Source organism: Phyllostomus discolor, chromosome 12, assembly GCF_004126475.2.
Source record: "Phyllostomus discolor isolate MPI-MPIP mPhyDis1 chromosome 12, mPhyDis1.pri.v3, whole genome shotgun sequence".
Classification (NCBI taxonomy): domain Eukaryota; kingdom Metazoa; phylum Chordata; class Mammalia; order Chiroptera; family Phyllostomidae; genus Phyllostomus; species Phyllostomus discolor.
The window spans coordinates 34,009,287-34,021,319 of NC_040914.2; the positions used below are offsets into that span (position 1 = coordinate 34,009,287).

At 53.7% G+C, this 12,033-nt stretch overlaps 1 protein-coding gene across 6 annotated transcripts in view; it reads left to right on the plus strand.

Annotated features, from left to right (window-relative positions):
- Nucleotides 1-11,556: 11,556 nt before the first annotated feature.
- Nucleotides 11,557-12,033, plus strand: part of TRPM1 (transient receptor potential cation channel subfamily M member 1) — a 68,113-nt gene continuing 67,636 nt past the window's right edge. For 4 of the 6 annotated variants that reach the window (XM_036012932.1, XM_036012931.1, XM_036012934.1 and 1 more), the window contains exon 1: nt 11,558-11,734. In XM_036012932.1, the coding sequence (XP_035868825.1) occupies nt 11,660-11,734 (75 nt within the window). In that variant the 5' untranslated portion in view covers nt 11,558-11,659. Of the gene's footprint in view, nt 11,735-12,033 lie in introns of all 6 variants that reach the window. The other 2 variants (XM_036012933.1, XM_036012929.1) reach the window with 2 other exon arrangements.

The following is a 12,033-nucleotide window of genomic DNA, read 5'->3' on the forward strand; positions in this document are numbered from 1 at the left end:
CTCAGAGCTGACAGTTCCTTGCCTGGGCCTTCCATCTGTGCAGAAAAGAACATGCCCTTCGCAGAACAGCGATCTGCGGAACTGGATGCATAGGAAGGTGCAAAAGTAACAACTGTGTTCACTCACAGGCTCTGGAGCCAGGCTGCAGTCCTGCCTTGGCGGCTGTGTGATCCTGGGCAGGCTGCTTGACCTCTCTGTGCTCAGAGAGGCTTTGCTGAGCAAGAGGATGACAATCAATAGAACTCACAGAGGTTTGTAAGGAGGCTATGAGCTAATACACAAAAGGGGCTCACAGCGGCGGCCATTGGGTGTACCGCACTGCCTGCTGGGCCTGCTTACAGCAGCCGGATCCGGTTTGCGTGCCCAGCAAGTCCACGTGCGACCGTGTCTGGCCCTGTGAGCCCAGAACTGTGTGCACGTCACCCCGGGGCTCTCCCAGGTCCCCGGTGAGACGCAGACAGTGTGAGAACTCTGGGTGACAGGCAGTGGTCACCCCCCCATCTCCATCCCCCACCCCGCCACCTCCTGTGCTCCACCAGGTCGTGGGGCCAGAAGTCCCCCAGCAGACACAGCCATTCGTGAACAATGGTCTCATCTGCCAATGCACAGCCTTGGGGAAGGGCCAGGGCCCATTAACCTAGCCCAGTGGGAACAGAACAGCGGCCTTGGCTGGTGGAGGGACGCGGGGCCTGATGACGGAGTGTGGGGCCGAGGCGGGGGTCAGACACAAGAGGGGGTCTTGGCAGCAGCTCGGCCCTGGACCCCTTAGGCCTGGGAGGCAGATGCACCCTTCACCCATTTCAGCCTCAGCTCTGGGGCTGGCCTAGGGCCCAGGAAAGGGGCAGGGTGCGGTCTCCGTCTCCCTCCCGCCCCTCTGTCTTCCGCCCCCTCCTCCGGCCCCTCCCCCCTCGCCTTTCTTTCTCCCCATCTGTCCTCCCTCCCTCCCCCTTTCTCTGTCGCCTGTTCCCCTCCCCCTCCATTTGTCCTCTCCCCGGTCCCCGCCCCGGAAGCCGAGGTCCCCACCCCGGGTGGCCGCTGTGGGGGGTCGTGGGTAGCCCGCAGTCCCTTGGGTGGGCCCTCCGGAGCAGGCACCTGCCGGATGGCATTGCTTCCCCGGCCTGGGGCTGGCCCAGCTGCAGGGAAAGTGGGTCAGCATGGGGCGCGGTGGCCGCCGCTAGGCTCCGGGAGGGGCCCCGCGCCTCCCTGGGCGCGGGAGCGGGAACCGGCGGTGTCCCGTGTTGGCCACGCTCAGTACCCCCGCCCTGCCCCCGAGCCTGCCAGTGGGGCCCTGAGCGGGGACCCTCGGGGCCACGGGGACGCGGGCTCCGGACCCTGCTCCCCCTGCTTTTCCTGCACTCCCGCCACGCCCCACTCTCCAGCTCGGCCGGGGTGGCGCCCTCCTCCCGGACGGCGTGACCACCCCTCCCTGCCCCCTAGTGTCAGCCAAGGCCTCCGCACCCCACAGCCCCAGCCCGGATCGCCAGCATTTCTCCGACAGCCTGGCTGGGTCGCCAACCCCAGAGCACTGCCGCTGTCCCCAGCCCTCACCTGTGCGGCCCTCCAGCCTCTCTGCTCCTGTTCTGTCCTGCCGGCAGCACACCTGACAGCTGACCCTCTGCCACCTGTGCCCACCTGACACCCTAGGAGGCTCCTGGGGGCTGTCCCCAGTCCCTGCACATCCTGGAGCCAAGACTGGTCCAGGGAACATGGAAGTCAACTCCTAGGGCCCGCCCCCCAAGCAGTGCCGGGGCTGGGCTGTGTGTTGTCCAGGCTTTGCCCCTTGTGCCCATGAACTACACAGGGGCCCCCCACGGGGCTCTGCTGTCTCCTCTCACACTCTGACCTCTCCTGCTTTGGAGCTCCTGCTGGAGCCGGGCTTTCCTTTTAGAAAGCCTTACGCCTCGGCCACCTGACCAGGGGTTCACGTCATCCCAGAAGCTGCCAGGGCCTGTTCCCAGGGCACTCGTGCATTGCCTGGCTCCTGGCCACCGCGCCGTCTGAATCCTTCAGGGAGGCGGTCGCGAGCACTGGGCCTGAGCTGAGCTTCTTGTCTGGGAAGCAGGAGGCTGAGGGGAGAGGGTGGGTCCAGTCGGCCCCGGACCCCGGTTTGAGAAGGGTGTGCCAGGGAGCCTGCCTGCACAGCTGCACGGTTCCTGCGTGCCCTCGTGTGCCCTGATCAGTGGACACCGCACGTGGGAGCCTGGGGCGGCCCCTCCGCTGGTCTAAACGCAGGTCCCAGGAGTCTGATTGGGCAGAGTTTGGTCCCAAGTTGGAAGCCCCGCCCCCTGGGCGTACAGAAGGGCCGACATTAGCTCATGCCTGTCCATGTGGCTACTCAAAAGGACAGTGGGTCCCTTGGAAGCCTCCCGCGAAGAGAAGGGAAAAGGGAAGCCAGAGTTGGGAGAAGAAAGGGGTAAAGAGTGACCTTTCTCGGCATCCAGGTTTCCGGTGGGTCAGAGCTGCAGACCAAGGGGTCATCCCTTGCCCCCAGGGAACAGGGAACAGACCATTCCAAGTGGGCCCTTGGCCGACCAGCACCCAGGTCAGCCAAGCATGGGTGCTCGAAGCCATAAGAATCTGAAACCCACCGGGCCTGGGACTCCCAACCTCCTCACCATCCCACCCGCAGACCCCTTGTGAAAACTTCACACATTCAATAAATGGTAATTAAATAAGACAAAGCTGTGTGACTTCAGAGTGTGGCCCTCAGGGAGAACTGGGGCCTCCCCCACACCCCCAGGATACATCCAGGTACTGCACACCCACAGAGATGGATGCGGACACCCCATCTGTCCCAGAAGCGAAGGCTGCCAGTCCCTGTCACTTCCTACCCTCGGTGACAGCGAGGGCCTCACCAAGCCCAGCAAGCTGGTTCCACCGCTCCAGGACAGCAACGAAATCCACAAGCACAAACACAGGCCTCCGTAAACACCACTCGAGAGAAACCAGGCCCTGCCCTCGTGGTTGTGAGAAGCATTTCCATGCGGGTGAGCTCTGTTTGTATTTGACTCTTTTGGTCCCGGGCCCGGTTATCACCTGCTAGAATCTTCCTCTCCCCCCCCCCCCCCCCCCCCCCCCCCCCCCCGTAAACTCGGGCTGAGTTCTAAGGTTCAGAAGTTTCAGGGAAACCAATGTTGGATAATAAGACCTGTAAGGTTCTTTTTTCTTTGTCATTGTTGTTTTTTGTTGTTGTTTTTTTCCATGAAGTAACTCTCCTTTCATGTCTGTTTATGGTCGGGCGCAGCCTGTGGCTTTAGCGTAGCAAGTTCTGATGCAGAGATGCCCGGCTCAGCCCCGGGGCGATAGACGAATAATTGCAAGGTTTAATTTTCCCGTGGGATGATTCATGAAAGCTTTGCCCCTTTTGTGTGCGTGGGAAAGAGGCAACGCTAACACATTGGAAGGTGAAACCTTCCTGGCGCTGGCTCCCTGACAAGGGGTGCTGCACCTCACCCCCAGCCCTCGGCCGCCCTGCCATGGTTACCGCGCATCTTTGAAAACAGAACAAGCTTCGGGCGCCGGCACCGGGGCGTGGAGGCAGGTGTTCCCAGCATGCCCCACAGAGGTGGCAGGACCGATGTTCCTGCCCCCAAACCAGGCCCACGACACATCCGAACAAGTGAAGATCGTGTGTCATCCGAGGTCTCATCGTGACTCATGTCTTGGATCTGCCACAAGGATTTTTCCAAGTAAGAAAAAGGAGAAAACTTCCTACCTGAACTGCTCCGCGTGGGCAACCTTCCTGCCTCTAACCACGTGTAGGGGATGGAAAGGGCCTGGCCCAGGAGAGGGAGCCTGTGCAGTAATGAACTTGACTATGACTTGGCCGTGCAATGTTGCAGAATTCACTGTCCTCCTCTGGGTCTCCGTTGCTTTACATAGACAGAAGAATAATTTCCTTCCTTCCTTCTTTCCTTCCTCCTTCCCTCCTTCCTTTTGCTTTCATTTTTTATTGTGGAAATTTTCTGTTTCAAGTACAACCAAACGTAGAGAAAAATAGTATACTCAACGAGCTTTCACATACTCCTCACCAGCTTTAATAATTATTATCATCTGCTTCATCTTGTTCATCTGTAACTCCACTCACCTCACTCCTGGGCTGCTGCTTCTTTTTTAATCTTCACCCGAAGACATGTTTCTTGATTTTAGAGAGAAAGGAAGGGAGGAAGAGGGAGAGAAACATCATTCCGTTGCCTCTTGTAGGCATCCCAAGGGACCGAACCCACAACCTAGGTACACGCCCTGACGGGGAATCGAACCTGTGACCTTTTTAGTTTATAGGACAACACTCTTATCTACTGAGCCACATCAGCCAGGCCCCCTGGCTGTTTTCGAAACAAACCCCTAAACATCAGTAAGTTCATCTGTAAATACTCCAGATTCCTAGCCCTTATCTATTGCTGTTGTCTGGTTACCGGACACAGTTTGGGCTGGGACCAGCTGCACGGCTCCTCTGCAGGCTCAGTCCGGCTCTCTCACGCAGAGGTAGTTAGCTGGCGACTTCGTGGGGGCTGGACAGTCTCCACGGCCTCCCTCCCAGGTCTGGCAGTTGACCAGGGGGCCTCAGCTCTCCACCGACCTCACCAGCAGGCTAGCTGGGGCTTGCTCCCACGGTGCTGGCATTCCGCGGTTCCCAGCGGTGAGGGAGGGCGCGCCCCGCCGTGCAAAGGCTTCGCAAGCCTCCGCTTGCGCTTGCGTCTCCTTTGCTGACGTCCCTGGTGCCAAAAACGAGTCCTGTAGCCACGCCCAGAGCCCATGGAGGAGGGTGATAGAAAGGTACGAGGACTTCAAAACCGCGTGCCTAATTCACTGGGAGGCCATTACTGCCGCAATCTACCCCAAGAGTCCATTCCTAAAACGTAAGCTCCCCTTTTGTATTTTTAATTTTTTTTTCAATGACCGCTTACACTTAATATTGTTTTGTATTAGTTTCAGGTGTGCAGCATGGTGGTTAGACAATCATACATTTCACAAAGCGTTTCCCCTGCTATTTCCCGTAGCCCCGCCTGGCCCCATACAGAGTTATTACGATATAACTGTATTTCCCGAGCTGTACATTACACCCCCACGACTACTCCGTAACTCACCATCTGTACTCCTCAATCCCTCCCCTTCTGCACCCAGACCCCCAGCCCCCTCCGGCAACCGTCCTTCTGTCCTCTGTGCCTACGAGTCCGTTTCTGTTTTGTTTGTTTATATTATTCTTTAGATTCTACATCTAGTGAAATCATACAATGTTTGTCATTCTCTGACTGACTGATTTTACTCAGCAGCATGCCCTCTAGATCCATCCATGCTGTGGCACGTGCTAAGATTTCCTTGTTTTTTAGGGCAAGTCGTCCCCCACCCCCCACCCCCGCAGCTTTGGGACATAATCACACACGTCCGTGATCACGGCCACAAAGTGGACTACCACCCCTGAGCACGGAGAAGGAGAGAGGGTGGCGGCAGGTTCCCCATTTCTAATCAGCAAAGGGGAGGGGACTTACGGAAACATGGGCAGCCTAACCACGCCCCTCGCTTCGGTCTGAGCAGCCACGCCCCTTTATGATTTTATTGTCGTTTCTGGGGTCCCCGGGTCAGCCCCACGAGGGCTTCCCTGACTCTCTCGGTCTCTGGCGCTGTCACTGGTGCAATGACTGACGTACGTGGACAGATGTGAACAAAGCCAACTCCATCTCCGGCCCCGGGTTTCAGTTCCTCCTTGAGGCCTCACGCTGCAACCTTTGACCCACCTGCCTGTCCTTAGCGAGCCCGTCAAAGCCCTCCAGATATGGTTACCTGTGTTCCTTAAAATGCAGCCGTAAATATTTGTGTTAACAACAGCAGAGGTGGCCTCCCGGCAACCGAGATAAATATCGATGACAGTGTTGATTAGAAACAATTATCTATCACAAGACCTGCAGGAGGGATGGCCCCTGGCGCCGCGACCACATTCTTGGTCCCTTCGTTCTGTCAATCACTAGTGCTTGAGTTACACTCTTCAGAAGGTACAGTAGGAGGGGTCTGTGGTGCCAAGAACAACCTGTGTGGGATTGCTGGGTCGTCTCTCTGCTCCCACCCTCCGTTTTTTTTTTAAAGTAAATGACCCTACATTGTTATAGTCTATGGAGCTGCCTGCATTATTCTTTTTTTTCCCCTAAAGGAGGATATTTTTTATTATTGATTTGAGAGAGAGAGAGAGAGAGAGAAACATCAGTCCACTGCCTCCTGCAGGTGCCCTGACCCGGGATCCAACCCAGGACCTAGGTAGGTGCCCTGATAGGGAATCAAACCCACGGCCTTCTGGTGCCTGGGATGACGCTCCAACCAACTGAGCCACGGGGCCAGGGCAACTGCATCATCTTTTAATCTGAAGATAGCTTTTCATCATGGTGGTTGTTTCCCTTGCCCCACCACCAGACAAGTAATAAGGATCTGAAGTCTTTATGAGCAAGTTCAGTTGAAATACACACTTTCCCTGAATGGCACATGGGAATCAGTCTCTAAATTAAACCGCACTGTCTTGGGTCTTCATAGCCATGTAGCTGGGGTGGATCCAGATTTTGTGGGGCCTGAAGATGATACAGTTGGAAGACCCCTTTAAGAATGTAGTGTTTTGTAAGTACAAAATTAGGTATACAAGTGAATATTTAAAACAAACAAACAAACAAAAAATAAACCACAGCCAATTCCAAATTTTAAAGAACTGAAGAATACCATAAACATTATAAATCCCAAAATATAACTTTTATTAATTAAATGTCTACATAATTATAATACCTGTTTCCCTATTTGTTGTCTAGACTCTCTGATCACATTTGTTTTAAAGATTTTATTTCCTATTTATTTTTAGAGACAGGGGGAGGGGGAGAGAAAGAGAGGGAGAAAAACATCTATGAGGAAGAGAAACATTGATCGGTTGCTTCTTGCATGCACCCCAACAGGGACCCAGACCCACAACCTAGGCATGTACCCTGACCAGGAATTGAACCCACAACTTTTGCTTTGCAGGACAATGCCCAGTTTACTAAGACACACCAGCCAGGGCGATCACATTTTTATATGGCTGCTCTGTTGTCATATTTCCTATAATATGTACAAAAGACAGTTGGGCCACAGAGGTCAGCAGACTTCTGTAAAGGACCAAACAGTAAATGTGTTGGAACCTCTGACACAACTCATCAACTTTGCCATTGCAGCACCAAAGCGGCCCCAGACCACACATAAACAGTGAGCATGGTTGTGTTCCAATAAAACTTTATTTATAAAAACAGATACCGACAAGGTGGTAGAACAGGAGGCCCCAGACTTTGTTCTGCCACAGACATAAGGACTTAATGACAGTTTTTCGAGAACTCCAGAAACCAGTTAGGAAGCCGCAGCACCCTAGGCATATCATCCTGATATGCCAAGGTTGTGGGTTCGATTCCCAGTCAGGGCATATGCCAGACTCAACCAAGGAATGCATCAATAAGTGGAACAACAAATCGATGTTTCTGTCTGTCTGTCTGTCTCTAAAGCAATGAGAACAGTTGCACTGAAACCAGTAAGAAAAGCCATTTCCACGAAACCACATTGACCCCACGCCCAAGCGGGCACAGCTCACTATCAAAACAAAAGCGCCCAACACACAGCTTCTCTCTTGGGAGGGAAAGAGAAGACTGAAACAAGGGGGACTGGTTGGGTCTTGCTTGACTCACAATGCTGACGGGACCAGCACACCTCACACGCCCCAAAGCTCGGCAGTTTATTTTAGCTCCCGAGAGCCTGCAGTACTACAGCCAGACACCAGAGGGAGCAAGACTACAAGCTCTTGAAAAAGAAACCGGCAAACCTATTGAAAGAGGGAATCACACACACAAACCCAGAAAGGGCGCGTCCTTACAAAGGATTTGGAAGGCCCTCAGAATCCTTAGTCAGGGTTATTGGTGAGGGTCTTCCCCTGTACCACGCAACCCCTAAAGACTGGGAGCCCTGACTGGTCTTCCAAATGCACAAAACACGATAGACTAAAGCAAGGCATGCGAAGAAACCAGGAAGCATGACCCAATCAAAGGAGCAAAATAAATCTCTAGAAACTGATCCTAAAAGAAAAAAACAAACAAACCCAGAGATCTATGAATTACCTGACAAACATTCAAAATAATCCTCTTAAACCCAATGCAGAAGTCAGGCAAACAGCTAAACAAAATCGGGAGAACCGTGCATGAATGAAATGAGAATATCAACACAGAAACAATGAAGAGGAACCAACCGGAAATTTTGGAGCTGAAGAATAAAATAACTGGGTTGAACATTTTTCCCTAGAGGGAATCGACAACAGACTTGGTCAAGAAGAAGAGAGAATTAGCGAGCTTAAAAAAACAGGCCATTTGAAATGACAGAGTCAGTCTATGGCCATACCACCGTGAACGCCCCCGATCTCGTCTGAAATTACAGAGTCAAAGGAAGGAAAAGAAAGAAGAATGAAGGGAAGTGAGCAAAGCCTAAAGGACCTACAGGACACCATGGAGTGGACTAGTATCCACACTGGGGGAGCCCGGGAGAAGAAGAGGGAAAGCAAGTGGCAGAGGGCTTATTAGACAAAGTAATGGCCAGCCCTGGCCGGGTGCTCAGTTGGTTGGAGTGCCGGCCCCTATATCAAAAGGTTGTGGGTTCGATCCCTGGTTGGTGAGTGTGTGAGAGGCAACGGATCAATGTTTCCCGTTCATATCGATGAAAGTTTCTCTTTCTCTCCTCCTTTCTCTAAAAATCAGTGAATATATCCTCAAGTGAGGATTTTTTAAAAATAAAAAATAATAATAATAATGGCCCAAACTTTCCAGATCTGAGGTAGAAAATGAACATTTCAATTCAAGAATCTCAAAAGACTCTAACTAGGATAAATCAAAGAGGTCTACACCGAGGCACATCATAATCAAACTGTGGAAAGTAAGAGACAAAGAGAGAATCTGAAAAGCAGCAAGAAGAAGGGGGTTCATCCCATACAAGGGAATGCCCCCAAAATGGCCATCGGATTTCCCAGCAGAAGCAGAACAAGTAGGAGGCAGTGGGATGACCTGTCCAAAGTGCCTCCGAGACGGGGACCTGGGAAAGGCCATCAGAGAGTGGGTACCCTCCTCCAGGGACCTCGGCGCCAGGACCCGGGGAGATCACCACCCAGGGAGATCCTTCCCTGCTGCTGCCCCCTGAGGATGCTGGGAAGGCTGACACCTGGGTGTTCGGTTCACTGAGGGCTGGCGCTCTTGAGTTGGCCCAAGGAGAGGGTTCTAGAAGAAAAGATGGGAGAGGGGTGGAAGTGACTAGAAGGCAGAGAAGAGCTTGGGGAGTGAGTGCAGCTCTCTGACGGGTCTTTCTTACGTGTCTCTGCAAGACGTGACACCAGCTTCCCTGCCCTCCGTGAAGTCGGGGAGACAGGCCCCTGCCCCCCGTTTTGCAGAATGAGCCTGTGCTTGAATGTTTGGGAAGATGTGATAAAGTACCAGGGATGATTCGAGCCCTGAGATCACCCATGGGTGGCTCCTAACATGGAGACCCTGTTATAAAATGCTCATGAGAAGCATGTGGCCTCTTGACGTCACCGGGTCCCATCAGAAGCAGGAGCACGTGTCGGGGGCGAATGAGAAGTGAGTTCAGTGGGGGATATGCCTGAGCCCTCAGAGCAAGGCCACCTGCCGCTGGTCCCATGACACAGGGGCAGGTGGGTGGCCAGATGGGCCGTGGGGACAACTAAGCCCCCCTGCCCTCTCGGGTTGCTCTCCGGGGACAGGTGATCACCTCTAGCTTCTATGTGAGGGCTCAGTTCTGACCTGGCCCCACACGCTTGCCTTTAATCCTGACTTAGGGCACTCCAAACCTCAGGACGCTTAAGCCTGGGAGTGGGCCAGAGTAATAACATTTGGGCTTAGTGTGAAGTTAATTCGTGCTACTCTTTGGGACCTGGAGACACGCAGCAAATACCAATTTCTAATGGCATGTTTGGTGACCTGGAGATGTCACGATCCCTTTTTTGCAAGACACTCCCAGGCCATTTGCTGCTAGAAGTAGCCTGCTCCCAGTCTGAGGAAGAACTTTCCTGAAGAACTCCCCCCTGGACCTTGACCTTTCTCTGGGTGCTGCCACCTTTGGTTTTTCTTTCATCATTTGTCCCAAACCAGCAAACACTTTCTGCATCCTGACAACTAATGTGTCCACTTGTAAGGGACAGACGGAAAGAGAGAGGAAGAAGGAGAGAGACGGAGAGGCAGAAAGAGAAAACAACAGACAGAGAGAAGGACACAGAGAGGAAGAGGTGAGGCAGACGCATCAGGGGCAAAATCAGCATCTTTAGTGAAAATCAGGAGTAGGGGGGCCTCCTGTGGATGCCAGACATGACGAACCCACAGCCGAGCAACGTACCCTCCCGAGGTCAGACATGGCTGATCAATCACCGAACTCTTTATCTTTGATAGACCTTTACCTTGACCTTGGCCTTGACTCAGCAGAGCAGGGAGAGCTGAAACCTAACTTCCTTCAGCAGGAAGTTAGCGACACCAGGCTGAACTGCCCCTGCTGACCCCAGAAAAGTCTACTTTTTGGAGGCATTGAAAGCCCTGGGGGAAATATGAAAGCAGGAATAGTTGCAAGTCAGCCTAACAAGCCGTTAGTTGAATCTCCAGAGCATGACATTCACCACCAGGTGACTTCCCTCGCCTGTTCTGGAGGAGTGCAAAGTGTGCTGTGCAGGGAGGTCAAATTATGAGGCCTCTGGGTGTGGGAGCACCAGCCATGGCTAAGGAAAAGGGTCCCTTCTGAAAATAGGATGCAGAAATGCCCAGAACAGGGTCCCCTCACACAGCTCTGGGAACCTTGGCAGCCACACTTTATTTATAAAATAAAAATTTTATTTTTATTTATACATATAAATAAATTTTATTTATATATTTATATATTTAAATTTTATTTGTATATAAATTGTACACACACACACACACGTATAGCCCTGACCGGTGTGGCTCAGTGGGTTGGGCGCCACCCTGCAAACCAAATGGTGGCTGGTTTAATTCCCAGTCAGGGCTCATGCCTGGGTTGGGGGCATGCGAGAGGCAACTGATCGATATTTCTTCTCTCATACTGATGTTTCTCGCCCTCTCTTTCTCTCTCCCTTCCCCCCTCTCTAAAAATCAATGCATAAAATTAAATATATATATAGATGCTGCCCCCCCCCCCAACAGACCGGGCCAATGCCAGAGCCCCATCCCTGGCCTCACCAGCCAGGCCCACTCTCAGAGAGCCTACTCTTCAAAAGAAAGTTTCAGGAGACCCCCTAACAGTGGGCACCAGGGAGCTCAGAGGCCCACCGTGGAGGCTGTCTGCCCTGGAGAGGTGCCTCCGCCAAGACCCAAATCCTCCCACTTGACCACCCTGGGCAGCCACCACTTTCTCAAAGTAGATTTACCTTCAATCTCCATTTGTTAAATCTGCCCCCCTATAAACCTTCGGGGGGTGGAGGGATTAAGGCTGATTACAGATGTTATAGAAGGACCGGAGCCGGGTGAGCAGCGGGAGCCGGCCCCGGAGGTCAGCCCAGCTCCTCCTGGGCCCTGTCCCAGGCTCCCTGCCCCAGGCTCACCCGGCCCAAGGGGCCGCCCCTGGGGGGGTCTGTTTCTCCCCACCCAGGGGTGCAGGAGGCTGGGTCATGGGTCCCCAGCGGAAAATGAGCAGCTCCTTCAAACGGGGCTCGCTCAAGAGCTCCACGTCCGGGTCGCAGAAGGTGAGTGAGCTTTGCTGGGCGGCCTGCGGGCGCAGGGACAGAAAGACAGAGGGACTCTGGTCTCCAGCTCTACGGAGCGGGAGTGCCCACCGTGGGCTCCCGACCTCCACAGACTGTGGGGGTGGGGGTGGGGGTGGGGTGTTATTTGTTCAGAGCCGCGGCTTCCCGGCCCCTTCTTGGGAGATGGTCCCCCTTTCCTGCCGTTGTGAGCAGCACTGGTCACCGCCTGCCTGCGGCCACCTTCACAGACAAAGCTCATGGCCCACACCGGCCCCGTTCGGGGGCGTGAGCGCGTCAGA